General features: G+C 43.2%; 1 protein-coding gene across 10 annotated transcripts in view; it reads right to left on the bottom strand.

Annotated features, from left to right (window-relative positions):
- DENND1A (DENN domain containing 1A) overlaps positions 1-16,663 on the bottom strand; it is a 551,140-nt gene that overhangs the window by 174,378 nt on the left and 360,099 nt on the right. For all 10 annotated transcript variants that reach the window (XM_058445765.1, XM_058445767.1, XM_058445766.1 and 7 more), the window contains one exon: positions 1,843-1,968. In XM_058445765.1, coding sequence (XP_058301748.1) covers positions 1,843-1,968 — 126 coding nt within the window. The remainder of the gene's footprint in view (positions 1-1,842; positions 1,969-16,663) is intronic.

The following is a 16,663-nucleotide window of genomic DNA, read 5'->3' on the forward strand; positions in this document are numbered from 1 at the left end:
TCTGTCCTTAAATCCAGTGCCTTCCAGCGCCTTGTGCAAGTACAACGATAACCTCCTCCCGTGGAGGAGCCTGTGCCCAGATTCTGCAGCAGCAATATGCCCCGAACTTCAGCTGCCTTTGGATTCCAGATGCACACAAGCCAACAATGAGATCACTGCAAGAGTGAAAATACTTCAAGTCTGTCCGTTCCCAGCAACCCAAGCAAAGGATTGGGCCAGTTGTCCTATTCATTCCCATTTTAAAGGGGGGGAAGACAACTGTATTTTCCTTGAATTGTGCCAGCTGTCACTGCTTTGAACCTGACTGGTTTGGCTGGACCCAAGATCATGACAAGTAATCAGAGCCATGTCACTTTGAGACTAGCAGGACACTATCAAGAACTGGCTTTAAGCTGAAGGGCTTTCAAGAAACCTAAGGGAAATATGTCTCAGGAAGCAAAAAGAGAGGGTATCCCTTTTGCTATGTGAGCACACAGTGATGATGACACTGCCCAAAGCTCAGGCAGCCTAGAGAGTGAGGCCTAAGTGCTAGATGGATAAAAAGGAGGAGGAGGGTGGGGTTAGGATGCTGCTCCCTGAGTACCCACTGCCCCGGCCACTTCACAGAGAGCAGGTCCTGGGTGATGGGGAAACAAGGTGTTTGCTGTTACTCTTTCTGTTTTACCTGAATACACGATGGAGTCAAAGCAGTAAAGACACTTACCAATGTATAATTGCGGCTTACGAGGACGCGTGACCCCTGCTCACAATCAGAATTTCTATAAAGAATGCATTGCCTCACATCCCCTCATCTTTTGTCATTTGATCTAATTAAATGCTACAGGTTAAAGTAAAAATAGAAACAAACAGCCCCGGCCTATGGGCAGTGCAGCCAGTGCTGGTCCCTGACACCCGACTCTGATTCTGACTCCGACTAGGCTGGGTGTGACAGTGTCACTCACCCGTTCAAGAAGAAGGCAGCCCTGTGCTCCTGGGAGAACAGGCCTGTCAGCAAGGTTTCCCTCCAACATTCTCCCCTCTACAGGGTGACCCGGGTCCCTAGGCCAGTTCCTGCATTCTCCTCAGCCAGAAGGCCAAGAGTAGGCCAAGGAGAGAAACAGCAAAGAAGAACTTCTCTCTGAAGCTAAGAGGACTGCTACTGTCCTTGGTTTCAGAGAAGACCTGCTGTCTTCACATCCTTGCAATCACGAGTCACCTCATGAGGCAGGCAGGGGACATAGATGAGTCAACGAGGCCCAGAAAGGGGGAAGGGCCAGAGGTGGGCAAGGTCGCTTCCTGGTCCTCATTGTGGTCACTTACACCAAGACCACTTGCAGGAGCCATGAGGCATGAGACCCGAGACCCAGGAGGCTCTGCTTTCTCAAGCGTGGAGGAGCAGTTCCTTGAAAGAACAGGGGCGGCGAGGCCCAGTGGGAAAGCAGGGGCTCTGGGGCCATCTGGCTCTTTCGGGCTAAGTTGTTTCTCTTCCCTGAGTCTTGGTTTCCTCATTTGTAAAGTGGAGCTGATCATCGCTACTGCACAGGTGCACTGTGAAGCTCCAGGGAGAGCAGGTGAGTGTGAGGGGCCTGGCACTGGATCTGACACGTGGTTGGGGCTTACTGTCTAGGGTGGCGCACAGGGTGTAACACCTCCCAGAGCAGTGAGGGTCTCACACATGATAGCACAGCCTCCTTGTGTTGAGAGGTATAGCAAGGGGAGTACACTGTCCCCCACCACAAACACACACATGCTCTTCTAGATGAATCTGGAAATGAGAAGAATCATGGCATTTCTTGTGGCCCCTGAGGTATGTTTCTCAGCTCTGACCAAACACGGGCTCTGTGACATGCCAAGGCTACTCACCGGCTCGATTTTCAGAGCATTTCGGTAGCTACCGAAGAAAGCGGCCTGGGCCTTGAGGAATGCTCTGGCCACACCATCCCCAGTGGTTGTGGAGACCTTTTTCAGCCTGTTCTTCAGGGAAGAGATCTGGTGATGGAGAGAAGGAAAACACAGGTTGAGGACAGGGTCAAAGTAGGGTGGCTGACTAAGCCCACTACATATGGAGCCCTGGAAGATCCTATGGATGGCAGGATCCATTTGACATCTCAGTTACTAGGAGGACAAAAACGTGTTCAGGCTGGGTGCCATGGCACACGCCTGTAATCCCAGCTACTTGGAAAGCTGAGGCACGAGAAACACTTGAACTCGGAAGGCAGAGGCTACAGTGAGCCAAGATTGCGCCATTGCACTCCAGCCTGGGCGACAGAGCAAAACTCAGTCCCAAAAAAAAAAAAAAAAAGTGTTCAGAATTAGGGCATGTTTTTGAAATTTAAATGAATGTTGTTCCTATTAGAACATGTCTAATAAAAACAAAAACAATTTTTAATGACTTACTCTATGCCAGGTAAGCACTTTTGCATACATTTTACAATTTAGTTATTTTAACAATCTGGTGAGGAAGGGATTAATGTTCCCATCTTACAAGGGTAAAACAGCCTCAGGGAGGTTAGGATACATACCTAGGAACAAACTCAAGACATAGCCACATTTCAATCAAAGTCTTGTAGTCTGAGCCCAAACTAAGACTTTGAGTTCCCATTCTATCCCCTCTTAAAGCTACTTACAAACGTCAGAATAAAGGCTTATTTATATTTCTCACACATCATACTCTAAAGGCAGTGTGGCAGCTTATGCTAATAGACACATACTCAAGAGGTTAAAACAAAAAACTCACAAGTGATGATAATGGGCAACGAAGCACATTTGGTATATAAATGTAAGCCATCAGGTCTTATATGGTGGCTAGAAATGAGCTTAAATTTGACTTAAAAGCCTCCTAGTAGCCCAAGCAAGGAGGGAAATATGAAGGTTGTGAGATTCCACAGGTCCACGTACTACAAACAAACCTGTTGGCCAAATGAATAAAGATTTTCCGGAAAAGTGAGAAATAAAAAACAATGTAGGAAAGACTGTGTGACATGGTGGCTGTTGCCCTCAACATCAAGCTTCCTGGACTATTTCTAACATGCCCTTCGTTCATCTCAAGATGCCACGCTTCAGAGCACACCTTTCATGCTGCGTTCCCCATAAGAGGAATTGTGCGACGTGGTGACCTCGAGTTATCCATTCACTCAACAAGTATTTATTATTTCCTATGTACCTAGGACTATGTTAGGCGTTGAGAATACAAGGGATACAATGAAACCACACATGGGTCTTGCCCTCATTCAGCTGACATTCTAGTGAGAAAAACAGGAATGCATGTGGCATTGCTACTGTGACCAGCCTGTAATAGAGCTTGTCAAGGAGGTCAAGCAAGGCTTCCTGGAGGGCAACAAGCTTGCACTAAGATCTGAAGGATGGGTGAGGGTGGTTAACTCAGCAAAGAGGGGAGAGCACCGCGTGCTAAGTATGGGGAGTGGCATGCAAAGGCCCTGCAGCGAAGAAGAGTTCAGGGAACAGAAAGAATCCTGGCTTCGGTGGAGAAAATGAGGGGAATATGGCTTGAAATGAGGCTGGAGAGAAAGGCAGGGGCCTGAAAGGATTTTTGTCCTTCATCTTGAGAGAGAAACAGAAAACTAATGATTGGTTTTAAGCATGCAGGTAACATATCAAGAGCACGTTTCATGGAAACTAATTCTGTAAGAGACCAGCTACTGGTATGATATTATTTAAAGACAAAACTTAGGATAAAATAGAAAATTAGATTTAGGTGGTCCATGAATCTTTTACAGATTTTTACTATGAATGAGTGAAGATTATTTTTCTGGGCACAGGATCCACAGCTTTCCTCAGATTCCTAAAGTGCCTGTGACCCTAGAAATGTTAAGAATCACTTGCTGAGACGTCTGGGGGAAAAAAATCTGATCTGGGAAGGACTAGATATACTTTAGAAATGATCCACGCACATTATGTCTTGTTCCCAAGCTTCTGATAAGAAAAACTTTTAATAGCTTATTGAGACATATTTCACATACAAAATTCATTCATTTAAAGTACATGGTTCGGTGATTTTTAGTATAGTCACAAGACTGTACAACCATCACTACTGACTCCAGAACATTTTTATCACCCCAGAAAGAAACCTCATACTCATTAGCTGTCACTCCCCATTCCCTACCAATTTTACCCCCACACCAGACCCAAGCAACCACTCACCTTCCTTCTGTCTCTACAGGTTTGCCTACTCTGGACATTTCATATAAATGGAATTAACAATAGGTAGTCTTTTGCCATCAGATTACTTCCCTTAGCACAGTGCTTTATGAGCAAGGTTCATCCTTGTTGTAGGATGTTTCAAGACTTCACACTTTTTATGGCTAAATAATATTCCACTGTATGGATAGACCACATTTTATCAATCTGTTCATCTGCAGATGGACATTTGGGCTGTTTCTGCTTCTTGGCTGTTATGAATAATACTGCTATGAAGATTCATGTGCAAGCTTTTGTGTGGAGACAATGGAAATTTTGAGTTGACAATCTGAAAAGCAAAAATCCTCTGCCAGACCTTATGCAACGAAGACAAACTGGAAGAATACATGAAGTCACCAAGCACAGTGCTCAGTGCGTAGGAAGTCATTCATAAATGTGAACTGTTTACAGGAAAAAAATCCTTTGCTGTTGATAAAGGGCGTGCCTCATGTTTGGACACTAAACTGAGTGAAGATGGGACTGATACCCTCCTCTGATAAGTTAGAAGCCATGGGGACATGCCCAGCGCTTTGGGAAGCCGAGGCAGGAGGATCGCTTGAGGCCAGGAGTTCAAAACCAGCCTGGGCAACACAGTGAGATCCCATCTCTATAAAAAATATAAAAAGATTTAGCCAGCCATGGCGGCACATGCCTGTAGTCTCAGCTACTTAGAAGGCTGAGGTGGGAGGATTGCTTGAGCCCAGGAGTTGGAGGTCGCAATGAGCTATGATTGCACCGTGGCACTCCAGCCTGGGTGACAGAGTGAGATCCTGTCTCCAAAAAAAAAAAAAAATAATAAGGAAAAGTAAAAAGCCCTGGGAACATACACTGAGGGGGAAGTTACCCCATCTCTACTCCAAGAGGGGACCATGGAAAACAATCTTCCTTTGGAAGCAGTTTGAAGTCTATCTCAACATCCAGGTATCTATAACTGGTTTATTATGAACTCCCCTTATCAGGGACACATGAGCCCCAGCCCCACAGTAATGAGAGCCCCTGAGGAGCAACACAGGCCACTCAGCACCCAGGCTGACTCTGCCATGGACTTCCACCTACAAAGAGAAGTATGAAAAAGCAGCATGCTCTATTAACATGCTAAAAATTCTACCCACTCCCTGCCCCTGCCACCAAAATAAAAATAAAAATCCTGCCCCTCCCAGGGACTACAGTGACATTTCCATCCTTTGAAATGGTGCAAGCAACTGTCGCTCTCCTTCTGGCTCCTCAAAGGCCTTGGGCCACCTGTGCCGCAGATTATTCCTCACTTAACCTTCCCTGGCCTTTCTCTTTCATTCGGGAGGTGTTTAATTACCTTGGATTCACAACGCTGCACTTCAGGTGAGCCTCTCCTAATGGCCTCATTACCATTTTACACAAAGAAGGAGTCGTTGATTGTAACTGAGCAAATATGAGTGTGTTCCTTCCTGCCTGCCCCAGCTGGTCTGAAACTAGCCAAGTGGTCCTGGGCTCCTGATGCCCCTGTGACCACTTAGGCCAGGACTTCTGAAGACCTCCTGTCACCCTGCAACATGGAGAAGCTTTTGTCTTGACCTGCCAGCACCTCAAACTTTGAAACTGCAAGTATCTGTGCATCTGATTGCTGGGCAGTAGCATTTGTCCTTTAAATAAAAGTGAGGGAAGAAAATTTCAGATTTAAATAACATAGAGTCATACATCTAAAGCTGAACTTGCCCTCAGTACCCTGAGGGGTGCTGGTCAAATCATTAACATTGGGATTCATCAGGGGTAATTTGGGTGTGTTGTAAGTGCTGGTGAGGATGGCTTCCTCCTTTAATCAGGTGTTACAGGAAGAAGACAAGGCAAAGGAAAGAGGGGGCAAAACTGAACTTGCCAGCTTCTGTCTAAGGCACCCTTTCCCCTCTGTGTGACATCTTGGTTACCGCAGCATCATCTGGCCAGTCTCCTGGGCCAGGCCTCAGATGTCAGATTCCCTACTTCTCCCTCCTTCCCACAAACATTCTCCACATCTCATCAACACCAACCCAGATATGCCCTGAATCCACCCACTCCTCTCAGTGCCCATGACATTGGTCCTGCAAATTCAGCTCCATCACCCTCTCTGGCCCAGACTAGTGGAGCAGTTTCCTTGGTGGGCCTTCCTCTGCCTTCAGTTTCTCCTCAATGCCATCCACCCATATCTGTCCTAGTAATCTTGGAAAAATCCAAATCCAATCACTTTGATCCTCCATCAAAACCCTTCAGTGCCCCCACCCTTCACCATCATCACCTTCAGAAAAACGTCCAAACTTCCAAGAGCAGTCTGTGCAGGCTGTCCTCGATCAGCCTCACTTCCACCTGCCCCACTTAATGTTAAACTTGGATATCCAGAAGCACAGGCTACTCTCCAGCCCATTTCCATCTCAGCAGCTCAGTCCTAGCTGTCTCTTGTCCCTTCCTGTCCTGCTTGTGAACATCTATTCAACCTCTGAAAGACCATCCAAGTCTCCATCAACGGGGGCCTCTGAAATACATTATCCCACATCCTCACCAGGAAATATCACATAGCTGCTAAAAAGGACATGGCAGTACTCTACAAAGTGACACAAAAAGATGTCCGTGAAATACTGTCAAGTCGGGAAAAACATGCAGGCTGCAGAGTAACACATACAGCATGAACCATTTAAAAATTATATATAAATATATATGCAGTAAAAATCTAAAATGCTACATTACCAAACTTTAACCATGCAAGGATGCTTTCACTTTCTATTTTACACACTTGATTGTTTTGATTATCCTTTATAAAAAAGCATATGTTACTTTTATAATAAAGAATTAAAATGAGGTATTTTTCTTTAATAGTCAAATTACCCATTGCCTTGGGTTAAGGGAAAGAGGGAATCCAGATGTCCCCCCATCTGTGAAGCCTGCCCTGACCACTAAGTCTGGGCCTCCTTGGACCGAGCAGGTGGTTCCATGGTGAGCTGCAGTTTCTACCTCCTTTCCTGATGGACTGAGGGCCAGTAGCCAGCACAGTTCTTGACTCAGTGTACTCATGCAGCACTTTCTGCCGAATGAAAGAATGAACGAGCAAGTGCTTGACATTGTGAAAGCCATTTTCAGTGGCTGAGCCTCTCTGCTTGGAGGAAAGTCTAGGATCACATTCTTTAGTGACGGATCATTAGAAGAAACTGGTCTCTGTTGGAAAGGATGGGAAGAGAAAGTGATATTCATTCCCCTTCTGTAGAAGGCCATTGCTAAGACATAACCACAATGGCAGGAGAAATGAACATCTGCATGCTGAATGAGTCAGAGGGAACAAGGAGACTGGTCTTATACAACCACAAACTTACCACATCCAGTAACACACACAGTATTGCCCCTGCCCCGCCTTCACCTGACCCTGTACCCCTGTTCCTCCTTTCACTGGTCACTGTTCTCAACCTCTCAGGTCCCCTGGCTTCATCTACTCCTCTGTCCCCACTGCACTCTTCAGGCAGTAAAGCATAGAGTTTGAATCACAGAAGCCTAGGTCTAAGATTGGCTTCCCTGGACCTGGCTTCCCTACTTTAACCTTTCTGAGCTTTAGTTCTTTGGCTGTAAAATGAAGTATGTACAACATGTATACATTGTGAGGAGTAAAATATAATGGATATAAAATGAAGAATGGATGTAGCAGAGTGCCTGGCTTTTTTTTTTTTTTAGTTTAGATTCATCTTTTACCAGTACTATTGCAACAGTCTTTGAGCTGGTATCTCTTCCTCTATTCTCTTCCTAGTCTAATTCATCCTTTGCATTGAATTACCTTCCTAAAACAAGAGGTTATATCATGTCATTACCTCTAAAATTTTTAGTGGCTCCCTACTGTGAATATAATAAAGTCTAAATTCCTTAGCACAATATTTAAGGCCGGTTACGGGCTTGGCTCAAGCTCCATTTGCACCTTTGTCTTCTGCTTGATTTCAAAGGCCTCAAAACCCATTCCTAAACCTGGGATATTTTTTATCATATTCTCTAACAAACTTTTTATTAAAAAATACAAGCCTTCAACTTTCTGTCAGAACAAATAGCTCTTTCTCAGGGCACGATGGCCTATTCCTTTATTGATTCCTAATATTTGCAGGTCCCACACTGGAGATGTGCTGGAAACGGAACTGCAGAGGAGGGAGGGCCCGTCTCCCAAGGACTTCTAGTTTAGCCCCTACAAATCGGCTACAAGTTAGCTTACTACTACTTCAGAAGGGGTTCTCACATTGTATAAACCATCATCCTATTCTTTAGCCCTTTATATACCAGCAGTTTACATGTCTTTTTCCCCAGGAGAATGAAAATACCCTTTTAATACACATTAGTGCTCAACAAGTAGAGTGTTTTTCCTTTATCACTTGGTTGCAACTTCTGGGGCCTGGGAGTGGATGGCGGACTACTGAGTGTTCACCTCTAAGACAATCCTATCTATCTCTTTCCATTTATGCTGGCACCTTAAGATTTCTCAGCTCTTCTCCACTGCTCTGGAGAAAAAGACTAAAGCCCTCACCTGGCCTGCAAGGCCCCGTTTGATTTGGCCAGTCTCTTTGAGATGAGAGGCTCTTGCATCCTCCTTTGTGGCTTTAGCCACCTGCACCGGGGCTCCAGTCCCACTGGCCTCCCCCTTACCCCAGGACCTTTGCATAGGTTATTTCCAGTGTAGGGTGCTCTCACCCACCATTGCCCCCCTGCCTAGAATTCTGCATTGTCCAACAGAACTTTCTGCAGTGATGGAAATAATATATCTTCTATCCAATGCCATCCAATATGCTAGCTACTACTGAGCACTTGAAATGTGGCTGGTGTGACTGAGAAGCTGAAACTTTTATTCTATTTCATTTCAATCCATTTAAATTTAAATAGCCATGTGTGAATAGTGGCTACCATATTGGACAACACAGGGCCCTACGTTGACTACTACTCATCCTTCAGGTCTCAGTTCAAATATCACTTCCTCAGTTGAACTGCTGAGGCTAGACTAAGGTTCCCCTATTATACACTCTCACTGTGTCTTTCATTTAGGGACACATAACAATGTATAATGATGCATTTCTGCAAGGATCCAATTAATGTCTGTCTTTTTTTTTTTTTTTTTTTTTTCAGATGGAGTCTCACTCTGTTGCCCAGGCTGGAGTGCAGTGGCACCATCTTGGCTCACTGCAACGTCCGCTTCCTGGGTTCAAGCAATTCTCCTGCCTCAGCCCCCTGAGTAGCTGGGATTACAGGCATGTGCCACCACGCCCAGCTAATTTTTGTATTTTTAGTAGAGATAGAGTTTCACCATGTTGGCCAGGCTGGTCTCAAACTCCTGACCTCAAGTGATCCATCCCCACTGGCCTCCCAAAGTGCTGGGATTACAGGCGTGAGCCACCGCACCCAGCCTAATGTCTGTCTCTTCTATTAGACTGACCAGTCTAGGAAGGCAGGAACCATGTCCATCCTCAGTGCTGGCGCACCTCATTGAGAGGTACAGTTCTAAAAGCCTGGCTCAAGTTGGTCTGTGCAGGTACTGCTTCTCTTTCCTGGGAGTTGCATTAACTGCTGGGTGTCACAGTTGGAGTTGAAAGATTTTTATTATTATTACAAATTAGACACACAGCAGCAGGTGTGGAGGGGCAACAGAGTCACATTTTCCTTCCCCCTTTAAGGACTAAGGCAAGTTGATTAATTCTTCCTTACCTGGATAAAGTAGGCATCAAGGCTTTTTTCTAAAATCCCATAGGGAATGTGTGCATCTGGAGAGGGGAGAAGGGGTTAGTGACTTGTTTTCCAGTCCTCGGGGCACAAAAACATTGGCTCCTTCTGCCACTTTCACATTGGCAATGAGAAATGGCAAATTGTCATTTCCATTACATAAGTGTATCTACCTATGCCTTCCTTAGTTCTTGCCTCAAATTCAAAACAAAAAGTCTTAATATGTCAAAGCAATAACACCTTAGTCTCTTTCCCAGGAATAGTTTCTGTAAGAACAAGAAATTTATCAGGAGAAAGGAACAGAAACTAGTATTTATCAAGCACCCTACTAGTTCCCAAATGACATGACAAGTATTTTCATATCCAGTATTGTATTAAAATTTCAGAACAAATGGCCTAGGTAGGCACAGCTATCCCCACTACACAGATGAGGAAAGCGAGACCCAGTTCCACATCACACTGACAGTAAGGCAAGGGCGGAAGCCAAAGTCAAGTCCAAGTCTGTCTTACTCCAGAGTCTGTGCTAGTCCATTGATTCTCACTGCTGCCAGGGTTTCTTAGACCACCAAATTAGATATGTCCATGATACTGGTTTATTTTTTCCCTGATTTAATATATCTCCATTATTGTTTCCTCTCATTTCTTGCTTTTCTGTTTCTTTCTTGAGAACATGGTTATACCTTGACCTCAGTTGGCTTTAATTGCTTCTTCTGCATCCCATTTTCCCCTCAAAGATCCTGGTTCTCCATGGGGGAGTGAGGGCTGTGCTATTTATGTGGAGCTCCATGCTGGAGCTGGCTATGACCCTACAGGCCTGGGTCTCTGCTGCCTCCCTCTCCCCTGACAACTTGTGGGCTGTGTATACGTCAGAAAGTTAGTGGCAAGAGTTAGAATTCTAGGCAGCTTTTTGTCAGACAAAAGCATCAATTATCATTATGTGAATGGCTACTTCATTATGTGCTATAGCAGCTCTGCTAAGCATCCCATGAATAAGCTATCAAATCCTTAGAATGACATCCTTGGAGTAAAAAAGTGCAATTTTAAAACAAAACCAAAAAAGGCCTGTTTCCACTATCTGCCAAATAAAGCTCAGGAGGAGTCTTGCCCACACATATACACTCCAGCCCTCTCCCCATGAGATGAATCTGAGTATCTCACCATTTGAAACTGAAACACACAGTAGTGAAGACTTTTGTGTTTTTCTATTTGTAAATCTTACCTTCCTCCAAATACTTTGTTGGCCCAGAGTACGTGAAATTATCTTTGTTTTCCTTTTACAACAATTTAGCTTTAACACACTACACATGCGTGTACACACACACACACACACACACACACACACACACAATTAATGTAGCTAGAAAATCCTACCCAAGCTACAGGAGACTACAAGATCTGAGCTCAAAGTAAATGTGTATTTATATTATTAGGTGGTCATTCCACAAAAAGATTGCTTCTAACTAAATATGTGCATGCATGTATGCATACACATACACACACATATATCTATCCAGCGAGTGTTTTCAAAGAAGGGTTTTCTCCCCATACTTCTGGCAGTTCAGGTTTAAAGGTCAGATTTAAACTATCACCATGTTTCACGATGCAATCTGTGCAGTGCCGCGTAATGAAATGGTTCAGTAAAGGTGCTCATGGAAATTCTTTTAATTAGGTCTAAGGCTTTTCAGTTGTCAACATGAATAAACCAAGAAGCATTCTCTTGCAAACACAACACACAAAATTAAAGTGTAAGTTACCTTTGAAAAAACTGATATGCACTTGCAAAAGGAAACTTATATGTTTTTTACAACACAACATCCACCAATTTTTTTAAAAAAAATGACCAATATCTTTCAAGAACAAAATGGACTGCAAACCAAAAATAAGAGGATTGCTCTATTTCTAATGAGCCAGAACATTAATGCCTTTTCTAATGGAAAGTATTTGGAGGAAGACTAAAGTTAATCATAATTAAAAATGTTTATCAAGAGACTAACGACTTTCTTCATGAGCAAAAGCCACCTTTCCATTTAACTATAATTAATTCTACAGATCAGCAGTATCTCAGTCAGACATGTGAATGTCCCACAATGATTCTGGCAAATTGAATGACATATATTAAAAATGAACCAAAATGCACTTCTGCCCTCAGAGCCACTATCTGAGGCCCAAAAGATGAGCATATCACAGCAGGAACGCCACCAAGATGCCTGCTTCCCTAAAGCCGTGTTAACAAAGTAAACCATAGAGGTTTAGAAATTTTAACCATCAGTTCACAGCTAGAAATTGAAATTCACAAAACTCTAAGAAAACAGTAGGTTGCTTGGGGCAGTTGGGTTGTATTTGCACTGAGTTTTGAGAGAAAAGCAAAACTAAAACTATTCCAGTCACTACCAGGAGTTCAGATGTAGATGAATACAAAGGTGTTCGCAAATGCCAACTGAACTTCAGACCTGACATGGAATGAGACAACTCAGATGGAGCAATGGCAGCATGTCATAAGCATGTATAATAAATCAATGTCTTGATTGATCAACCGATGAATATATTCTAGTGAACTCTAGGCATGAGGGGACCACACTTTACAGTATATGGATTTACTCTGGGCTCAGACAGACCTGAGTTCAAATTCTGGCTCTGTCCCTGGCTATTATCTGGATGCCTCTAGGCAAGTTACTTAGCCCTTTTTCTTCATCTATAAAAAGGGGATAAAGTACCCTCCTTTTTTTTTTTTTTTTTTTTTGCAGTATTCTTGTGTAGATTAAATGTCAAGATTTTCAAATCCCCTAGCACAGTGCCTGGCACACAGTAGGGGCCTAATCGATGGTGACTATTCTTCTGCGCTAGCTCAACTCCAAAGCCAAAGCTACCCAAGCCTTTATTTTAGCATCGAAAAGAATCGTGGGTCCACAATTAACATTTTCTAGGGCATCAATTACTGAAATGTCACTCATTATGCTGAGCCTAGTGGATTTATTTAGTGACCCAAACTTGGTGTGTATTTGGGAGTTAATGAAGAGCTTAGTGTTTACAAAGATAAAAGTAGGGTTTGTCTCAGCCACAATCCTGGGCTGAATGGATATAGATTTCCCTGCTTAGGGATGTGGCCAGGCCGGATTCATCGTGGATCACATGGATACATCCACACAGAGCGAGATATCTCCCAAGGGGATCCGGGCATCTCCACCTCCTCAGGGGAGGAAAAAAAAAAAAAAAAAACAGGAAGGGGGGTGGGAAGTGTGTATAATAGATGTGTTTCACAGTGTCCCCGCTGTGATGAACAACTTGATCCACTTACAGTTCCAAACACATGATGCATAAAAGAGCTGACAGAAATTCAATTCTTGCAAAGAAAAGCATCTGCTCTCTAGTGGGAACGGCCAAATATTAAGCAGTTTTAAGGCAGGGCAAAGACCTAGAGGAGCACACTTCATTATCTAGATAGCTAGAGTAAAGAAATGCAGAGGATTACAAACGAACGAAAAAGTAGCCAAGATTCCAAGCATTAATTACCCGGGGTAAAATGATTCAAGTTAAATCTTTGTTACGACAAATATTAAACCCAGCTGTGTTTATGTAGCAGTTGTGAAAAAGAAGAAAAAAAGAAATCCGTGTACAATATCTGTGAGCTCTGCCAGTTAATTGAATTCGCTGGCAGCATTTCCTCCACCACGAGCCAAACATCCTCAAAGATAAAATGTAGCTTTTAAACAGACCTGGGAAAAACAGAATCAAGAAATTTCAACCAATAAAACACAACTCTTTACTGGTATAAAAGTAAAGTAAAATTCAGTAATGAAAGGAAGGAAGTCTCTTAAACATTTACTGCATTCCAAAGCTTGGAATTGTGGTTTATTGCTGAGGTCTCTTCTGATGTCCCACAGTGCTCCTGCTCCAGCATCTTTAATGAAGTCCCATAAACTCCCATAAAATCCTCGATTGTTGACAAATCATACACACACGCTTAGGGCAAGGCTCACTGGATCACGATGCTCCCTTCCTGAATGAATGAAATTTACAAGTCACAGCATAGACAGTGTCGCCGAGTGGCCCAAGACAGAAAGGACAGGGATGGACAAACAACTCCTTAAAAGCACAAGGGATGAATGACTGGATGCTGGTCACAGGTGATACTAAGAATTCTCTCTAGCACACTGTCCCCGGACCCCAAGTCCAGTATCAGTAGATGTGGGGTGGGGGAAAGCTTTGGTCAGATTCTAGCAACCAGCAAAGCAGCAAGAGGTGGGATCCAACACTCGACCCTTAGTCTGGGACTCCTGGTAGCATGAATTTTATCACATCATTCTCTGGCTTAATCATCTTAGTAGATGCCCCACTGCCCCAAACTTGAAGTCCAAACTTGTTTTTGTGACCATTCCCAATCTGGTCCCTCCTGTCTATTTGGGTCTCATCTTTTGTCCCTCCCAATCACACACCCTGTGTTCTAGCTGTAATAAACTGTTAATTCCTGGTTCACACCACCAACCTCCATGCATTCAATTCTCATCCCCCAGTGTGCTCATCGGTCCTTTCCAGGAAGGATGACTGTTTCTCACATGTTTCCATGTCCCCATGGCTCAATACACTGAGCATACACCCAAAAAACTTTGGCTAAATGAATAATGAACAAATAATCTCCATACCTGAAGTGGCTATAGATCTGCCCATTTGGAAGACTCTGAACTAGAAACATCCAGAGTCTCCTGTGTATGGAAGCAAAGCTGTCAGTAAAAAGTATAAATGAGCAGAAAAGCAATGGCAAGAGATGAGGTAGGAGAGATGGGCAGAAAGTGGATTACAAAGGCCCATATTATGGAGCCTGAATTTCACCAAGAGAAAAATGAGGTGCCACTAAAGGTTTTCAGTTGGGGAGTGGTCTCCATGCTCTGTAATACACCTTTGTTTATAGCCTGGAGGATGGACTGGGACTGGAGAAGTGGGGGCAAGACTGGCAGTCCAGCCTGCATTAGCTCTTCTACTAACCAGCCTGGGACCTCACTGAGAATAAAGATTATGTCTTAATCACCTCCATACTCATTATACCCAATATAAAGCCCAGCACATAGTAGGTACTCAGGAAATGCCTGCTGAATGAATAAACACTCTATCAGAAAATACTAACAAAAATGCATTAACAGGGTAGAAGTACCAAGTCCACAAAAAGGCCTAGTCCCTCGCTTCTGGAATCAAATGCATTGTTGACTCACGGGGAAAGATCACAAACCAGTTCCTACAAGCCTTGTAGAATATCTCGAGAGTCTGAGGGTTCTGGGCCTTTGAAGAAATATGGCGTGGAGAAGGCCAGGGCTTGAGATAAACATGAAGTCTGTAAACAGGCCTTTAGATCTAAAAGAAGGAGTATTCTTGCCATATTTTTCCTCCAAAATCCACAGCTAGGGAACAATGCAATATTGTCAGTGAAAACACTACATTAGCAACTTTCATGGAACATAGCAAGGTATAAGGCATTAACCTTGCCAACCTCATTTTTTTTTCTAGGGTAAAAAAAAGTTAACTCAGACAAGATTATACATTTGAGACTAAATTGTCTAGGCATCTAGCACAAAGCCGAGCCATCCTGCCTCCAAAGTTACCCTTTGCTCATGTACATAAATCATCTAAAAATCAGCAATTGTTCTGAAAGCTACTTAATATTGGAACTCCACCTTTAAAATTAATTTCCAAGGCTGCTACTTTAAAAAATTAACTAAGTCATAACTGATATATAATAGAATGCATACACTTAAAAAGCACAGTCGAGTTTTGACCAATATGTACACGTGTGTATCCACCCCCACAATCAAGAAACAGAACAGTTCCTTCACCACAAAAGGTTGGTTGGTGCCCCTTGGCAGTCAGGCCCTGCCTCCTCCATCCCAGCCCAAGGCAACCACTGATCTGCTTTCACCCACTATAGACTAGCTTTCTCTCTTCTATTTTACATAAATGAAATCCTACAGTGCCGTGTGTCTGGCTTCTTTTGCTCAGTGTGAATTACGATTCATTCACGTTGCTTGGTGTATCAAACGTTTGTTACTACAGAATACTGAGTAAATATATAAACATAAGGGATATAATACATTGTTTATTTATCCATCTACCACTTCATAGACATTTCGGTTACTTTCAGTTATTGTTCTCTATGAATAGAGCTGCCATAAACATTCATGTACAAGGCTGTTTGGATATAGTTTCATTTCTCTTGGGTGAACAGCCAGGTGTGCGATTGTTGGGTTGTATGGTAGGCGTAAGTTTAACTTCATGAGATATCGACAAACTGTTTTCCAAAGTGGTTGTACTGTATTGTACTCCCAACAGCAGTGATGAAAGCTCCACATAAATGCTTCCACATCTTTGACAATACTTGGTGTTGCCAGTGTTTAAATAATTTTAAAGTCAGGTTTATTGAGGTATAATTGACATACCTTAAGATTCACCATCTTTAGTGAATAGTTCTAAGAATTTTGAAAGATGCATGTAGTCACATATGTATCACCACAATCAAGATACAGACGGTCCATCATCCCCCAAATTTCCCTTGTTCCACTTTTAGTCCTGGCAACCACTCAGCTGTTTCTAGCTTTATAGTTTTGCCTGTTCCAGAATGTCAAATAAATGGATTCTGTCACTTCTAATGTAGTTGAGATTCATCCATTCTGTGGAATAGATCAGTAGTTAGTTTCTTCTTCTTGATTGTGGAGTAGCCTTCTATTTTATGGGTGTACCACTGATTGTTTATATATTAACCAGTTGGGGGACGTCTGTATTGTTTCCGGTTTGGGTTGCTAAAAACATACACATACATAAG

This window comes from Hylobates moloch, unplaced genomic scaffold (genome assembly GCF_009828535.3).
Source record: "Hylobates moloch isolate HMO894 unplaced genomic scaffold, HMol_V3 SCAFFOLD_10, whole genome shotgun sequence".
Lineage (NCBI taxonomy): Eukaryota > Metazoa > Chordata > Mammalia > Primates > Hylobatidae > Hylobates > Hylobates moloch.